General features: G+C 39.7%; 1 protein-coding gene across 2 annotated transcripts in view; it reads left to right on the top strand.

Moving 5' to 3' along the window:
* Positions 1-17,500, top strand: part of CTU2 (cytosolic thiouridylase subunit 2) — a 753,975-nt gene that overhangs the window by 23,973 nt on the left and 712,502 nt on the right. For both annotated transcript variants that reach the window (XM_044081705.1, XM_044081704.1), the window contains exons 2-4: positions 1,186-1,260; positions 3,270-3,348; positions 3,438-3,497. In XM_044081705.1, coding sequence (XP_043937640.1) covers positions 1,190-1,260; positions 3,270-3,348; positions 3,438-3,497 — 210 coding nt within the window. In that variant the 5' untranslated portion in view covers positions 1,186-1,189. The remainder of the gene's footprint in view (positions 1-1,185; positions 1,261-3,269; positions 3,349-3,437; positions 3,498-17,500) is intronic.

Here is a 17,500-nt window from a genome sequence, read left to right as displayed (position 1 = left end):
CATACTCTGCTTATTTTCTGTTCAAGACATGGATGGCCTGAAATTTTGAAAGGAGATTGTTAGTATCCATGTCAGTAACACATAATTTAGGGTTATGATCGATGACACAATCATAACTTTCTGTAGTGCGTGGAGCTTTGTGTTCCATGTGCTTCTACTTACCAGAAGATTTCAAAGGCTTTGCTGGCTTTCAAAGGCATAAACACTTAATGGATGGTGTCAGAAGGGCAGTATAATGCTGGACTTCACAGGTTTTACACTTACCTTTAACTGTTAATTTTTTTTCAGAGAACGTCCAGATTATAGCTTGGTATTTCTGATATGTTTCTCACTGGGGTTTTCGGATAAAGTACTGGGGAGTGAAGTCACTAAATAATACCTTACAATTTCAGAGTTCGTATGCTGCAGAAAACACATGCGAAAACAAATCCTGTTATTGTAACAAGTTTCTAAGTGTATTACAGCAACTTAAGGGCATGTTACCAGAATTTACAGCAGTTGGAAACCATTTTTTGTTCTGCCACTGTCACTTGCTGGTTAGTACAGGCAGATTTTATTGCCTAATGTGGAACCCGACCATAATTTTCATAGGGGGTGCTTACCATTTGCTAAGGTCGGATTGCAGAATTCTGACATTTAATTCACTGAATTATAACAGTTTGCCCTCCTTGTTGCAATAATACACAAGTACCCCCTTTTTTCTGTAGTCTGCCTTAGTAGTAAAGATAATTATTTTTGTGTTTGTGCACGTATGTCTCTTTGTAAAAAAAATATTGCATTATATGTTACAGTGCTTTTAGGGTGAGCTCTGCATTTTTAAATGCTTGAAAGAAATGGAACAGTACCCTGGTTATCTTATGTTTTCTACATTTTTATATGCCACAGAATTTTGAATAAAATGTGGTTCTGAATGTAATGAAATGTATACATGCCTTGCCTACAGTGCTTAATGGAAAAATGCACAGCAAAACAAGATTTTCTAGTAGGACATTACTGCATCATGTAATGACAGCATAATAAATGTTTTGTTGACGTAAATCACATTTAGGTGATGATGGTGTAGAAGGAAGAGATTCCATGGCCATTTGCTGCAGTTGATGAATTTAGCAAGGCCCGGTAATAGGTTTCCATGCTTACTTTAGAAATGAATTGGGAAATGTCATTTTCATTTTCTTTGTTTTACAGTGTAATGCAAAAATGCATGAGATGCAAGGAAGGTGCAGCTGTGGTAATAATTCGTGTTGGAGATGCATTTTGCAAGTAGGTACATTTCTGCTGTTATGTTGTGTAATGTTTTTAAGGTGAATTTTACAATAGGATTGTTTTCCAGAATATTTTATGGATGGCCATTTCAGATCCAGGAGAAAATTAAGAAATCTGTTATTTTAGTTTGCTTACCTGCTTTCACAACCAGAAATTGTATTTGACTATTAGTGTATGGAATTTCACACTTAAAAAATGAGCAGTTTTATGCTTGATAGCTCAAAATCATAATTCTTAGTGTGCATATTTTATGACTGCTGCATAGTATGGTATACTGTTTTTAGTATTTTCTGCCTAATCTTTTGTTGGAACTTGAATGCTTATAGAATACCCAAGTGCTAGAAGACTACTGCCTTGAAGCCAGAGACTCAAGCATCTTGTAGTTCAGGCAGGCTGCTGTTCACACTTGAACCTAAATATTAGTTCAGGCAAGCAGCTACCACAGCTTACCTGAACAGAGTTTGAGCAAGGTGAGTGCGAGGGTATAGGAGTCAAGATTTGGGCACCATTTGGGAAGGAAGTTTTAGATTTAGAGAGTGGGGGGATTTTATGTTGAGAGTGCGCAAAAAGTGAGAGAAAAGTGTGGGAAGGGAGTTTTAGGATTAGGGAGTCAGGATGGTGTTTTAGGGTTAAAGTTCTGGTAGAGGTGTACAGTGATGTAGGGTAGGGTGTTGGGAGGACTAACTAGTTAAAGGAGGTCAAGCTTGTGAGAGTCAGAGCACTTGCCTTTTCAAGCAGTGGCAGTGAGCAAGTGTGTCGCGAGCAAATAGCACATGATGCTTGTAGTAGAACAAGTATTTGTATATAGTATATTGGCAAGTGTTTTAGGCCATCTCATAAATACAGTGATTTTTTTTTTTCAGAAACAGTAACGAAACAAATAAGTTCTAAAAAAAAAGTAAAAGGCAGAGTTGCTTTGTTTACCATCTTTATAGTAAGATACAGTATTTATTAGTTTGTTAATTTATGAGTTAGGGTGATAAGAGCAGCGAATATTTGGGACAAAAATATTCATGGCACACCATCTGTCAAATGTGTGATGTAGAACATACAACCCCTGTAGATGCTGAGGCTGTAGTTTTTTGTATGTAGGGATGAGGGTATTGTTTTATCTGAACTGATACTGAAAAGTAAGAGGTGAAAGTAAGGTGTGTTTAGTAAAGTATAGCTGTAAAAAAGAAAATGTTGATAATCTGGGATACAAGTTACAAGAATGTTACTTTTTCTTCCACTGGAAAAGAGGAGCGATGGGCTTGGTATATGTGATATGTGTGTTAAGGCAATAAGAATAAAATGGGATGGAATGATCCTGGAAAGGAGGGATAGGATAGCATGACCAGCAGATAAATGGAACACTGTTTAATCTTCACTTTAGGAAGTACTTTTTTTCATGGAGTGAGTAGCTGGTATATGTAATAAGTTACCAAACTTGAGGATAAGGGTGGGTGGCTGCCTTGGGCTTTTGGGTAATCTAGTTACACTGGCTGGATTATGTAGTGTAACTTTGATACTTTTCATTAGTTTAACTCCGAGTTTAGAGTATATACACTGTTTTAGAGCACTGCATAAATATAGCATTTATAATTTCTGGAATCAGGATAACTTATTTTCCCTTTGCACCCAGCAATGCGATGCAGTTGATTTTACAATATGACCATGCTATTCATTAGTCTGATTTCTTTTTAGAAGCAGTTGCAGCAGAGACTGCTGTGAGAATGTCAAAATAATAAGATGCTGCTTGTACATAGCACAGAGGATTAGACTATTCATATACTGTTTTACCGTCTGTTTACACAGAGAAGTGGGTTTTACTTCAGGTGTTCCAGAGGTAGTGCATCTTTCTAAAGAAAAGTGGTATAATTCTTTCACAGCTAGTGTATCTGGCGTGGACAGCAGCTAAGGGGAATGCCTACTTACTCCTGCTAAGAGGAATACAAAATAATGCTACACATAGAATTACAATATTGTTTTGCTGTTTTTTTTTTTTTTTTTTTTTTTTTTTTCAGGGACTGTTTCAAAGATTATTTTGTTCATAAGTTCCGTGCAATGCTGGGAAAGAATCGTCTCATCTACCCTGGAGAAAAGGTATGAAGCTAAAAGTTCTCATCAGTTTCTGTTCATAGGAATACATTGTAAAGGTGTAAATGTAACGTTTAATGATTTTTTTTTTCCAGGTTCTGCTGGCACTTTCAGGAGGGGCTGCATCCAGTGCACTGCTTCGACAAGTTCAGGAGGTAAGGTAGCACACAATGAATGGAGAAAGACAGTAATATCAGATTGAGAGTACTAGGCTTTTTCCTCATCCTTGTTGCCTTCAGTCTCTGCAATTTTATAGGTTCATAGGTGTGTACTAGGCTAATGGCCCTGGAGCCTTTATAAGCCTAGCCCATAGGATTACCCTGGCATTGTGCCACCCGACCTTAGTTTCCAGTGCCTCTGTCGAGTAGAGCCACTGGAGTGATCCCCACGGTGAATTTTCTATTTCCCATTCACTCATCAAGATTTCTGTTGAAGAGGGCTGGTGAGGTGCTCTGTTTGACATGTATGGGAAGTCTATTCCATAGCATGGGCAGTCTCTGGGTTATGAACCTTTCCCTCCAGTACGTTCTCTTGATTGTGGTAATGAGGTTGAGGTCTCTGGAGCATGTGGTGCGGAGGGATTGGGATTTCTTTAGATGTAGCCTTTCTAACAGAGCTGGGTCAGACATGGGATTTATAAGTCAAGCAGAGATCGCCTCTAAGTAGGCGATATGAGACGGAGAATAGTTGGAGTTTTTTGAGTCTGTTCATATAGGACAAGTGTTTAAGGCCTAGGATCCTCTTTGTGAGGTACTTTTATGGCCTCTCCAGTTGTTGCAGGTGTCTAGTGAGGTAAATGCCAAATGGGGCATTGTACTCGATGATTGGCCTAATGAGGGAAGAGTAGAGGGAGACTATGGCCTCTTTCTTCCTGGATGCAAAACCTTAGTAATGAGATGTGCCACATAGAAGGACTTTCTGACCACAGTGGCAGTGTGGTGGTCAAAAGAGAGGTTGCTGTCAACCTGTGTTCCCAGATTTCTTACGCCTTCTGTGTTCAGTGGACTACCATCTATGTGGTAGTTCATGGGAACTGGGTTTTCCCAGAGGGGAGGACAACACATTTTTTTGGCATTGAACTTAAGGCCATGGTTCTGACACCAGTCGTTGGTCTCAGTGAGGCCTTTCTGTAAGATGTCAACATTACTTGGGGAGTTAATAATGACTCCCAACTTGCAATTGTGTGCAAACTTTGTCAGCCGGAGTCCCTTTGTGTTGGACTGGACTTCTGAGAAGTAGATACAGGAGAGGACCCAGGACCGATCCCTGTGGGACTCCACTCGTGACTGGTCGGCAGTCTGACTTGAAGTCAGCCACTTTCACACTGTGGGTTCTATCTGTGAGCCAGTTTGCAACCCACCTAGTGATATAGGAGTTGATGCCTAGCTTAGTGAGTTTTTCTATGATTCCTGAGTGGGGAATGGTATCAAAGGCCTTGACCAGATCAGGGTAGGCTGTATGAACCACCTTGCCGCCTTCTACAGCTCTGGTGACTGACTCAGAGAAGTCGACCAAGCTGAGCAGGCATGATCTACCCTTCACAAAACCAAACTGTGGGATCCAGAGTTTGGACATTCCCTATACCCTTGTTTATTAGGTCCATGATGATGCGTTCCATAGTTTTGCATATCAGACTTGTCAGGCTAATTTGGCGATAGCTCCCAGGGTCTGTAGACACTCCTCCTTTTTGGAGAGGGATGACTATAGCAGTGCATCATTCGGGAGGGACAAAGCCCTGAGGTGAGGCTGTGACTGAACAGGGCACACAGGTGAGGTGCCCGTTTACTCTTTAGTTCATGTAGAACACAGCCAGGGATATTGTCGGGTCCCATAGAAGCTGTATTCTTGGCCTTGGACAGTGCTGTTTTAACCTGTGCAGCAGTAATACTGGGTGCCTGGTAATCTACTGGTATTGTGATTGGTCCTTTGGGGGGGGTTGGCACTAAATCTGTTGGCCAGTATATTGGCAATATCTGTTGGCTCGGTATAGGAGGTGCCATTGTGCAGTAGCTCAGAGCAAATCTGGGTATTGCCATGGACGTTCTTTACATAGCTATAGAAGGCCTTGTGGTTGTCTTTACTATCTGCTGCAATTCTGTTTTCATAGCTAGCTTTAGAGGATTTTATGAAGGCTCTCAACTTTTTGTTGAGGCTGGTAAGGGAGTTTTTCCAGTCTTGGGGCTTCACCTTATTCCACATCAGTTTTCTCCTTATGTTGTAGAGTTTGGTTATGGCAGGGGACCATCAGATTGGCTTCCTTTTTTTGGTGGAAAGCGTCTTGGCTCTATTGGGTATGGCGAGATCTATGCATTTGTGTACGTGTTCATACAGTGCATTGGTGTATGATTCAGTGGTCATGCAACTATTCTCCATTTGTATGGGTGCCGTGAAGTTAGCCACCTCTGTTCTTAGGAGCCCAAAGTTAGCTTTGGAGAAGTTTTTTATGGTGGTTATGTTTGCAGGGGGGAGTGGGAGGGATGTGGATTTCCAAGGTGATTAATTTGTGGTTGGATCTAACCAGGGCGGATTTAACTATTGGTGTAGAGCAACGTTCGCCCATGTTAGTAATGACCAGGTCAAGGATGTTGCTACCTCTAGTGGGGGTAAGAACGAGCTGGTCCAGGGCATTGGAATTAATGAATTCTAGGAAACATTGGGCAAGTGTATTGGTAGGCGAGTAGTTTTCCCAGTTAATGGAGGGGTAGTTGAAGTCTCCCAGTATGGCTGCGTTAGTTTGGACCCTAATGTTCTCCAGGGTGCATAGAAATATGGAGTGAGTGTCTTGGGACATGGTTGGGGACCTATAACAGGCTATGACCTGACTCGCTGTCTTACCCAGTGTTAGCTGCACCTGAAGTATCTCTGATGTATTATGTTGGGCTACCAGTCTGGAGGTGTGCACATCCTTTATGAATATGGAAACACTACCACCTTTAGAGCTTTGGTCCAAGTTCTGGGGCCAAAAGGTGTGGAATGAGTTATAGCCTGGTAGTGCAGGGGTGCTTTCTGCTGCCTTGAACCAGGTCTCTGTTGCAGCACAAATGTCCTCCATTTTAAGGAGTGCTTCAAGTGAGTGCATTTTGAGATTTAGACTTCTAGCGCTGAGCACCATGACCCTCAGGTTGCATTTGTTTGTAGCTGTTACGATGGTAATTTGGTCTTTGGATCACCGCCTAAAAAAGGCACTGTAGGGGTAGCAAGAGCCTTGGGCAGTATCTGGAAGCCCAGGTGTGACAGATGCAGACCATCTATGGCAAAGCATCGAGGTCTGTCAGTCATGTCATCCCAGGTAGACAGATACTGGAGCCCCTTAGAATGACACCAGAAACTTAGCCAGTTGTTGGAATCGATCATTTTCTGCTTGTACTGTGGTATCATTCTGGGTGATGGTAAGATGCTGCATGGAGCTAGGGTCATACCCGCCTGGGCTACATAATCCGAGAGCTCCTCCATGTCTCCTTTCATGTAGTCCAGGGAGGCACATCTCTGGTCATTCACACCCACATGTACAGTGACAGAGTCATATTTGTACCTGTTGTTGAGGGACCTGAGTGCGTGCGTTATATGACGGATCTTGGCACCTGACAGGCAGCTGACGTGGGACGTCAGTGTGCCTCACTATCGAGTCACCTATGACTAATGTGTTGGGCATGCTGTTTTGTCTTAGGGGCTTTAGTTGAGTGGCACACTGTTTAGGAGAGTTATGTGTCTTGTGATTAGTATTGTGTTGTGGTGGTCATGTGCATTTCTGCCTTGGAGGTGTCTGCTGTTTTGGTAGATTTTTAGTGAGACCCTCCGCGAAGGTGGATGTGTGGTTTGTGTTTTTATGTGAAGGCAGTGCGGGTGTGTGTTCTGGAGGGCTATGTGTTCCATGCGGTGTGGTGCAAGTGTTGACCTTGTCCTCTTGATCAGCTGTTCCAGTCCTGACTGGAGAGTGTGTGGCTTCCATTTTGGATATATAAGTGCATCTCTCACAAGTGTGAGTGTTGAGAGGTAAGAGGAGAGTATTGTCTGTGTACATGATGCAGGTTAACAGGAGAAAGCACAGGGAGCTGACCTTTAGACATGCCTGGAGGAGGGGTGGGCATTAATAATAAGTACTGGCGCTGTTTCCTTGTAGAACGTTAGTGCTGGTAGCACTTTTGTGTGCTACAATAATTGCTACAAGAAGTTTGGTGTGGTAAAGTGCTAGACTAATAAGCTAGTAAAAGTGCAGGAGAGGAGAGAACTAGGAGATCTAAGGGAAAATTTGAAGAGCAGACTTTGGCACCTCTCAGAAGCTTACAAACAGTCCTGGATACAGCAAATCTGTATTTGAACTAGACTAGTTACAAGAAAGGTGGGAAGTTCTCATAGGCAGTCTTATACAGTTTTGAGTGATCTAAGCCCCATCCGTAAGTCTGTTGTAAATCAACCATTATTTATTTCTGTTAAAGAAGTGTTTCATTACATTGCTTCTGACTTTTCACTCCTGTTCCATCCTGAATCTTTGCTTGGTCCTGAAACTGCTTCTAGCAAGATGCTTTTCTACCAGTTTGTTTCTGCCATGTCTCTCATCTCCCTTTTCTCCAAAACAAATATGTGGTTTATTGTCTCTGTTCTTATGAGTTTGTTTTTTGGCTCTGCACCATTGATTGTGCTTTTATTTGGCTTAATTCACTTGTTTCCCTTTTGTACAAACAGACCCTAGGACTCGATGTAACATTATGTTAAACATCAGTGACTATAAAATTACATCTCTGGCTGTACTTCTCTACACATTTTCTTTTTACCACCCCCCCCCCAACTGTTCACCATTCCCAAGATTGACAGTAGCTGCTTTTTCTTCTATGTCTTCATTTAGAGACATCTTTGCCTATGTCATACATGATAATTTAATAGTAATACATTTATATAAATGAAAACAAACTGTAGTGATATAATTTTAGTTCCAGACATTATACATAACAAACCATGTGGACATAATTGTAGTTGCATACATTGTACATCACTTATAATATATCTAGTCATTGTCAGTCAAACATTACATAGCTCAATTCATATCCTGCCTTACCTTGTTCCACCTCCTCTGCATGTATTGTTCCCACAATTCCCATTTTTTTCCTGTGTAATTTGCTCATACCCTTTTCTAAAGGTCCCGATTCCAGTTGTTTTATCTCTGCTATTGTATTCACTTCTTCTTCTTTTGGCTTTTCCCAGTTAGGGGTCGCCACAGCAGATCACCTGTCCACTCATGATTGGCAGTGGAGTTGTACGGTGTTGAGTTGCCAGCCCGGCGCCCAACCTTCCACAGAAGGTATACACACGCACTCACACCTAGGGTCAATTTAGTGTCTCCAATCCACCTACAGCATGTCTTTGGGATGAGGGAGGAAACCGGAGCACCCGGAGGAAACCCACACGACCACAGGGAGGACATACAGACTCCACACCAGAAGGCACCCCAGCCAAGGATCGAACCATGGAACCTCTTGCTGTTAGGCTACAACGCTAACCGCTGCACCACCGTGGCTGCCCCTGCTATTGTATTCACTACTTCTAGTAAAGTTGGTTTAGACTTAGTTTTCCCTTTTCTAGTAATTGCTTTTTTGGCACCATAATTAGTCAGCAAGGCCTTACTATGTCTAGACAATTCTGATTCTGTAGCTTAGCTCAAAAGAATTTCCTCAGTTACACCAATTTGCTCACCCAGTATCACTGGCAGAGCAAAATGCTAGGCATTCTTTAACGTCTGTTAACTCATTACACTCCCAAAAAATGTTCCTAGTTGCCTCTTTCTTCCACTTCACACCTCCAACATTTGCTATCTATCTGAGGAAAAATTATTTGGAGTCTACTCGGGGTATAAAAGTACCTATGTTAACAGTTCCAAGCAAAGATCCTAAATCTTCTAGGCTTTGTTGCAGATTTGTGAGACAAATACATATATCGCCCATTTGTTTCTTTGTGAATTGCTTATCCAGTCTCTCTTCCCAATTCTTTCTAACCTTGTCTGATTGATTCTTATAGTTATAATGCAGTATTTTGTATGCTCTACTAATTATTCCTTTTTTAAAAGCAGCTTCTCTTCAGGTAATCCCAAACCGCCTTGTTCATTTGAAGACTCTGCTTATTCCACTTTACTCTTATGTCTTCCCCTCACAAAAAAATCCTTCAACTCTTTATTAATTATTGTTCACAACTTTCCCTCTAGCCTATGTATAAAACTAGAGGGACTAAAAACATTTTAACTGCTTGTATCTTGATATCCATATCCATATAATAGAGCTTCCAAATTCTCAGTTTTTGTATTGCCTTTTGTTTACTCTCTTCCCACATATCTTTAGCTGCCAGACCACAATCCTTTTTAATCAATACTCCTAAGTACTTCATTTTATGATGACCTCATAAATTTGGATATTGCTGAACCAATTCGTGTAGGGTACATAATTTATAACTATTGCGTTTGTTTTGGCTTCATTAATTTTGTATCCTGAAAAGATTTGAAACTGCATCAAAATGCTCCACAACACTGAAATGCCCTTTTCTGGTTTTATTAGGTATAAAATAATATAATCTGCAAATAGTGCCAACTTTTCTTGATTGCCATACCCATTATATCCTTGAATCTCTTATTTTCTTTGCCAGCGGTTCTTCGTGTAGTGCAAATAACAAAGAGGAAAGAGGACGTCCCTGCCTGGTTCCTCTGCTCAAACAGAAATTATCAGAGAGTAAACTACCCACTTTAATTTTTGCCTTCAATCCATCATATGTCCTCCTAGTCAACCTTATAGTTTTATCAGGGAATACAAAGGCATCCATTGCCCTGCTCATAAACTCCCAGCTTACTCTGTCAAATGCTTTCTCTGCATCAAGACCCACCAACAACAGTGGTATTTTTTTACATTCAGCGTCCCTCTGAATCATCAATGTTCTGGTAATGTTATTAAATGTTTGCCTCTCCTCCACAAAACTACACTGATCATGTCTCTCAATTTTGGCATCACCTTTGCCATTCTTTTAGCCATTATAGACATAAACACTTTATAATCATGGTTTAGGATTGAAATGAGCCTATATGAAGCTGGATCTGATGGGTCATTACCCTCTTTAGGTATTAGAGCCACCACCACTTTCTTCAAGGAAGTTGGTGCTTCTCCTTCTCTCCAAAATCTGGAAGGTTTTGTTTTACAGTATTTTATCAGTTTTTCCCTCAACTTCCAAACCTTCACAGGAATACCATCTATTCCTGAGGACTTGTCTGTTGATTGGTTGTACAGAACTATTATCATCTCATCTCTTCCTATCCTGTTAGTAATTGAGCTTTATCTACTACTTCTTCTTCTTCTTCTTCTTCTTTCGGCTTTTCCCGGTTAGGGGTCGCCACAGCGGATCACCTTGTCCGCACATTGAATGGCAGTGGAGTTTTACGGTGTCGAGTTGCCAGCCCGGCGCCCAACCTTCCACAGAAGGCACACTCACACGCACACCTAGGGCCAATTTAGAGTGTCCAATCCACCTGCAGCATGTCTTTGGGATGTGGGAGGAAACCGGAGCACCCGGAGGAAACCCACGCGACCACAGGGAGGACATGCAGACTCCGCACAGAAGGCACCCCAGCCAAGGATCGAACCGGAGAACCTCTTGCTGTGAGGCGGCAATGCTAACCACTGCACCACTGTGGCTGCCCAAGCTTTATCTACTTCTAACGGTGGCATATTTAATTTTTCCATAAACATTTCCATTTGTACCTTTTTTTGATAGCAGACAGACTTTCATAACATTTCCAAAATATTTTTAGAACCTCTACAGGATCTATTGTTATCTTCTTTGTTATAGGCTCCCTAAGTTTGGTGACAACCGTTTCTTTCTGTTGCCTGAGCCATTGCACTAAACGTTTTTGTGCTCTGGCATTATCAAAAACAGTTGCGTAACAGCAATCTTTCTAAACTCATACATATTATAGAGGTAATCCTTTATGTTCTTATTAGCACTCTGCAATTGCATCTGTTCTTGTTCTGTGAGATTCCCCCTATTCTGCAATACTTTGTCAATCTAAACAACTCTTGTTGCTCCTTAACCATATGTCTCTCTCTCTTTTATTCCCACCCTATTTTTAAACTCCATTTTAATTTTATCCCACTCCCTAGCTATATTTTCAGAAGAAATTTCTGTCTTTAACACCTCCTGAATAATTTCCAGTACCAATTCTTTAAATTCCTCTTTTCAACAGATAGGTGGGAAAGCGCCAGTGTTTCATTTTTATTTCATTACCCTGCATTTTTGTTTTAGTTATTATTGGCACATGATCTGAAATAGTTATTGGATGCGTATCAAAACTTTCGATTAAATGCACATGTTCCTGTGAAATATAAGTTCTGTCTAGCCTAGCCCGTTTTTTTTATCTTGGGGAATAATTTGTAAATTTACTCCAAACTCCTGCTACTGAATTCATATATTCCTTGTCAAATATTTTCATATATTTCTTCAAAAATCTACCCTCCTTTGTTATATTTTCCCTTCTGGGCCCCCCAAGATACATCTTCCCTGCTGTAGATCAAATCCCATTCCCCCACCTATAAGTAATATTCCCTGTTGAAATCTGATTATTACTCCCAGAATTTTCTTGGCTCCATTATAGCAATTTTAGGTGGAATATAAATGCATTCCAGTATAATCCTCCTCTCTTGTCATTAGCCCCTTAGTACTACATATCTACAGTTATCTTTTTTATACTCTTCTAGCACTATTGGAGCTCCTCTTGCAATTAATAAAAGTACTCATCTTTTCCTTTGTCCCAGGTATTCCACTGAATAGCCTTTCTGAAAACTTTTCTTCATCAAATTCACATGTTAATTTCTTTCCAAATCTGTGTCCTGTTGCATAGCTGTATGCACTCTACATTTTTAAATATAGTTTACTATTCTTTTTTTTTGTATATATCTGTGAGACCATTAACATTTAAAGATAATATCAACAGGCTCATTATGTTAAATATTATTCCTACCTTTTATTTGTAACAGTTTTTTGTGTTACATACGCACACTAATATTTGACAGGTTAACCTTTTATTACAGTAGTTTCTTGTCATATCTATTTGAGCCTATTTCACATCTTACAAAACTTGTTTTTCATTAAAAGCCCTCAAACAAAAATACTCCCTCAAAACTTATTAACTTAATATTAACACTGAAAACTATGTATATCTTCAAATGTTGAAGTTTTACCTTCCTAATAGGAGCAATTGTACCAAACTGGCAGCCACACCCACACACTTGGGTTAACCTAAAAGGAAGGTTATCCATGCTAAGATGCATGGTACAGCCTGTGCTTCTACTTGGTTTTGTGTTATCTTTATTGCTCTTCCAGAATGAGAGAACATTTGAATGCTTTCAGAAAATATTATCTCCTAGCCATGGAAAGAAAGCCATTAAAAGAAAGAAGTATTCTGTTTTTTATTCCTGTTTATCAGATTGTCTCCACGGAGACAGGATTGCTTCTACAAGTATTTATTTATTTGCTAGAAGACAGCTTTATTATATTAAACATTCTTTTTATTTATTTGCTTTATTTTAAAACTTATTGCTAGATAAAGCCAAGAGCCTCAGTCCATTCATTCTACTGTGCAAGAATGAGAGACAGCCCACCATTTTATCTTGTATAATGCTCTTTTGAACAGACTTTTCTCTTTTTTTTTTACATTGCAGTGCCTACATTTCTTAAAAATAAACAAGGAGAAAGAGAAAAGGAAAAACAGGGGTACCTGTTTACTTTAGCATCCCCATTACACTTGAAAATAACTGAGAAAACTTTACTGTATATCATGTAGATACCATGCACTATACAGCTATTACTGTTAAGAACAAAAGTATGTTTTACTTACAGTTAAGGCTTTCATTCCTCTTTCCCTCTCCTAACTGTTCTGCAAACATTAATGACATGAAGTAGGACACATGCTTTAGCGTCCCCTACAAGTTTATCAAAGTCCAATATTTCCAGGTTTTCTTGCTCTGTCATGTTTCACAAGTATAATCAATGCTTTATATTCCTGCATTTATTTGTCAGTGTCCGAGTTGCTGGTTTTATTCCTGTTTATCTGCATCTCCTAAATCCAGTCTCTGCTTTCTTTCCAACATACTGTCTGTTCTTCTAGTCAACTCTTTTGCTTTTCTTCTGTGTCTCAAATATTTTCTGTTTAAAAGCTTGAAAAAGTTTCACTGGCATAGTCTCTCTCTGGTATTTATTACCAGAACAAGAAGCTGAATCTCCTTCTGTTTCACAGCTCATGTTTTGTTGGACAAACTTTTGTATTTCCTCCTTGGCATGTTCTGCATCAAAAATGATTTTGTTCCCCCTGGAAAGAATAATCTAAAGGTAGCTGGATACAGCAGTTTGAATCTCATGCCTACTTCTCAACACTCCTTGATTAGTGGAATAAATTTACTCTTCTGCCTGGTGTACAATGAGTAATCATTTTCCACAAGCACTCTTGTCTCCCACTTTTAGCACTCAATTCCTTCTGCTGGTAGAATTCATCTTTACTATTAAAGGCTAGTATTACTATTAAAAGGCTTAGGTTGCTTTCTTCTGGCGAGGTTTGGAGCATACACAATGTGACCTGTCAATTAACAACTCCTGCTGTGGAATACCAGTCCAGTTGCTTATTTGTGCTTTTATAAAAGTAATGCAGTCTGTCCCTTCCAGCTTCTCTTTACAGAAGAAGATCTCAGGTTTTCCCTTCCCTTACTTACTTCTTGTACACGCATTACCATGTTCCATTCACATGCTATCAGCAATAGACCTTTTTGCCTGTGCATTATTTTTTTTACAGTATATTCTGTACTAATGCTGCTGCTCCTTTTGGTGATATGAATGTATACTGCTGCCAAAGTTACTTTGCCCCTTTTGTTGTTCTTTTCCAATAACTAGACACCGTTTTGCTAACTGTATGTTACTTCAGTTACTATCCCTTTTGTTACACTTGCTAATATGATTACTCCTGTTCTCCTGCAACACTTATATGAATCCTGCGCCAATACCACCAGCCCCCTTCTATTTATCTTGCCATGCTCGTCCTCTGTCATGTGTGTATCTAGAAGTAGAGCTGTATCCAAGTCCTTTTACCTTAAATAGGCGATAAATCTCTCCCTTTTGACATAAGTCACCATGCCATTTACGTTCCATGTTCGTATTTTGAGACCCACTGCTCTGTTACCCTACATCATAATTATATGTCTTGCCTTATTCTTTTTTTCTGTTGAAGTTTTCATCTTTTCAACCCCCACCTTTTTTCTCTCTCTCTCTTTTTGCAAACACCCCTGCTTCATTTTTGTTGTATTCATTCTCCTCCCTCCCAACTTGTCCCCCCCTCTTTTTTTTTTTTTGCATATTATACGTGTGCGCGCGCACATATATAATTGAATACATATAGTATGTTATGCTATATAAACTAACATATGAATTATTGTATGTGTGTGTGTGTGTGTGTGTGTGTGTCTGTGTGTGTATATATATATATATACATATGTGTATATATATATATATATATATATATATATATATATATATATATATATATGTGTATATATATATATATATATATATATATATATATATGTATGTGTGTGTGTGTGTGTGTGTGTGTGTGTGTGTAAACATTTTTTTGATAATACTGAATTCTTATTTCAGTATTCTTTCCATAAAATCCCTTCCTAGCTGTATCAAAGTCAAGATGTACCCCACTGATTAAAAACCTACAAGGTTGTGTTTTTGCAGAATACTGGTAGAAACTTAGAAAATATTGTGCAAGTATTGTGATAATTTTTTTTCATTGCATAGTTATCTGAGGGCAAGAACAAATATTAACAGGTGTTTAATGTATCTCTTACTGGTAAGAAGGGGCAAGGGCATAGGATAAGATTGAAACTTTAGTTTATGTGGCAGCAAGGTCAGACATAGCAGTGGTGGTCCAGGGTAACAAAGCTCTCTATTTATACTGTCATTGCAATTGCCCTGTAGGCTGTGGAGAAACTGGGTAGCCATGTCCCCTCTACAGATCTTAATGAGCAAAATGCACCCCTGGAAAACGACAGGTGAAGACCAAAGAAATCTCCAAACTTGAGTATCCCAGCTCCATAAGGTAGAAAAGGGAATTCTTATAGAGAGCTCCTGTGGAATATAAAAACTTTGGGAAACGGTGTCATTTTTATTAACAATACTTTAAGCTCATGTGAGGGAGACAGAGGTCCAATCCTTTAAATGGTCCTCTACTAATTGGGCTAATAATGCTGTATTTCTCTGGTCTGTCATATAGATAAAGCAAAGCTAATTCCTAGATATTTGTATGTGGGAGGGTTAAAAATAAAGTTGTGTTTTGAATCTATCTGCCAGAGGTAGAGGTATATGCAACTAACACTTAGCAGTTTAATTTATATCCAGAAAGTGGTTGCCACTTGTGGAGAATCTTCCAGATCGGTGGCGGATACCTGTGGATCGACAAGAAAAACTATAAAGTCATATAGAAATAAAGCTATGCCACAGTTAAAAGCATCTGGCATGTCCTCTAAAGTGATTGAATCTAGCTCATTGTGAAGCAACTGCACAAAAGGCTTTAATGGCCAGAATAAATAATGGAGCCACGGCCACCCCTGCCTAACACCTTTACTGATGGAAAAAGAGCTGGATATAAAAGGACCAATAAGCACCACCAAATCTGAACCATTGTGTAATTCTAATAATTGCTGAATAATGGTTTCTAGGAACTGGTAGCAGGCGAACAATAGAGCCACATAATTCAATGAGACATTGTCAAATGCTTTTTCTGCATCTACTTGCAAAAGTGCTATAGGCTTGGTGCTTAACTAACCAGCTTCCAACCAGGAGGCCACTGTAAGAATATGTGGCCATGAAGCTCTACCTTTAATGAACCCTACTTCTGCAACAAGGGAGAAAGATGTTTTGCTCTTATCACCATGTGAATTTTACTGTCAACATTTAATAAAGACCTTGGATGGTAGGTTGAAGGTGTCTGTGGGTCCTTCAGTGGCTTTGGGACAAGCAAAAGCATAGATTTCCTCTGTACTGGAGGTATTTCTGAGTGGATGAGGGCTGAAAAGCATGTGTCATCAAAGAGCGTGATAGCTAAAGAAGGAAACAATTTGTAGAGTTCTGCTGGAAGATTATCATTGCCTGGAGAACAAAGCTTTTAGCCCTTTTTTTGCCACTAAAACTTCTGCCAGTGTGGTGGAACAAACCAGACTGAGCTTGATCAGAGGTTAAGGTTGGTAGGTGTGGTAACCGGGAAAATAAGGTCATAAGAAGAGATGAGGACTGAGTGGTATATCGATCGTCTGTAGAGTGTTTTTGACAGTAGACCTGTTACATTAAAAGTACCACATCAAGTGAAGAACGGGTTGTTGTTGAGTTGTCTGTAGCTAAAGCAAGGTGGGGGATAAATAACTTAGATTCCACTTGCAGTATCTAGCTAGTCTAGTATGAATTTGGAGGCGGGACCTTATAATACTGCAGGTGAAAATTATCAAGGGCTATTTCTGTTTTATTATTTAATATAGAATGAATCTGACCTTTGATCTGCCTTGGTACAGAGTTCACAGCCTGGGATTTAGAAAAGGTTGTCTTCTGTAGGAGGATCGGCTGGCATCACTTTTAAAGTGATTTTAAACCTGTATTCCATTTCCTCCACAGCCCATTAGCCAGAGATAGCATCTTGGCATGGATTAACCCATTATATGCCTCCCACAGAATATGAAGAGAATACATGTGTGTAGCATGTACTGGGTGGCTTTAACAGATAAACTCTGGTAATCTGGAATAAAGAAAAGTGTGAAGCCTCCAATATTTGGGACGTAGTGGATCCCTTCAGGAGAAGGTCTGTCATAAAGCATCATGGTCTGAATAAGGACATGGAATAAGCTGCAGTGAAGGGAGAGAGTTAAGTAAAATAAGATACCCAGATATACATAGTCTGTCCAGGTGGATGCACCAAAATGGAGGTAATAATAATTGAAAACATCCACTGGTGACCACAGATACAAAGCTAAATCAAGTAGTTCTAGATTCTCCATCCAAACCTTGAGACATTTTGCTGTGGGCGTTTAGATGAAAATCTCCCTGGAAGGTGATATCACTAGATGTGAGCATACTAAAGACACAAGAAGAG

This window comes from Protopterus annectens, chromosome 8.part1 (assembly GCF_019279795.1).
Source record: "Protopterus annectens isolate FY-2018-M chromosome 8.part1, PAN1.0, whole genome shotgun sequence".
Lineage (NCBI taxonomy): Eukaryota > Metazoa > Chordata > Ceratodontiformes > Protopteridae > Protopterus > Protopterus annectens.
This window is presented reverse-complemented; position numbering and strand designations above follow the sequence as displayed.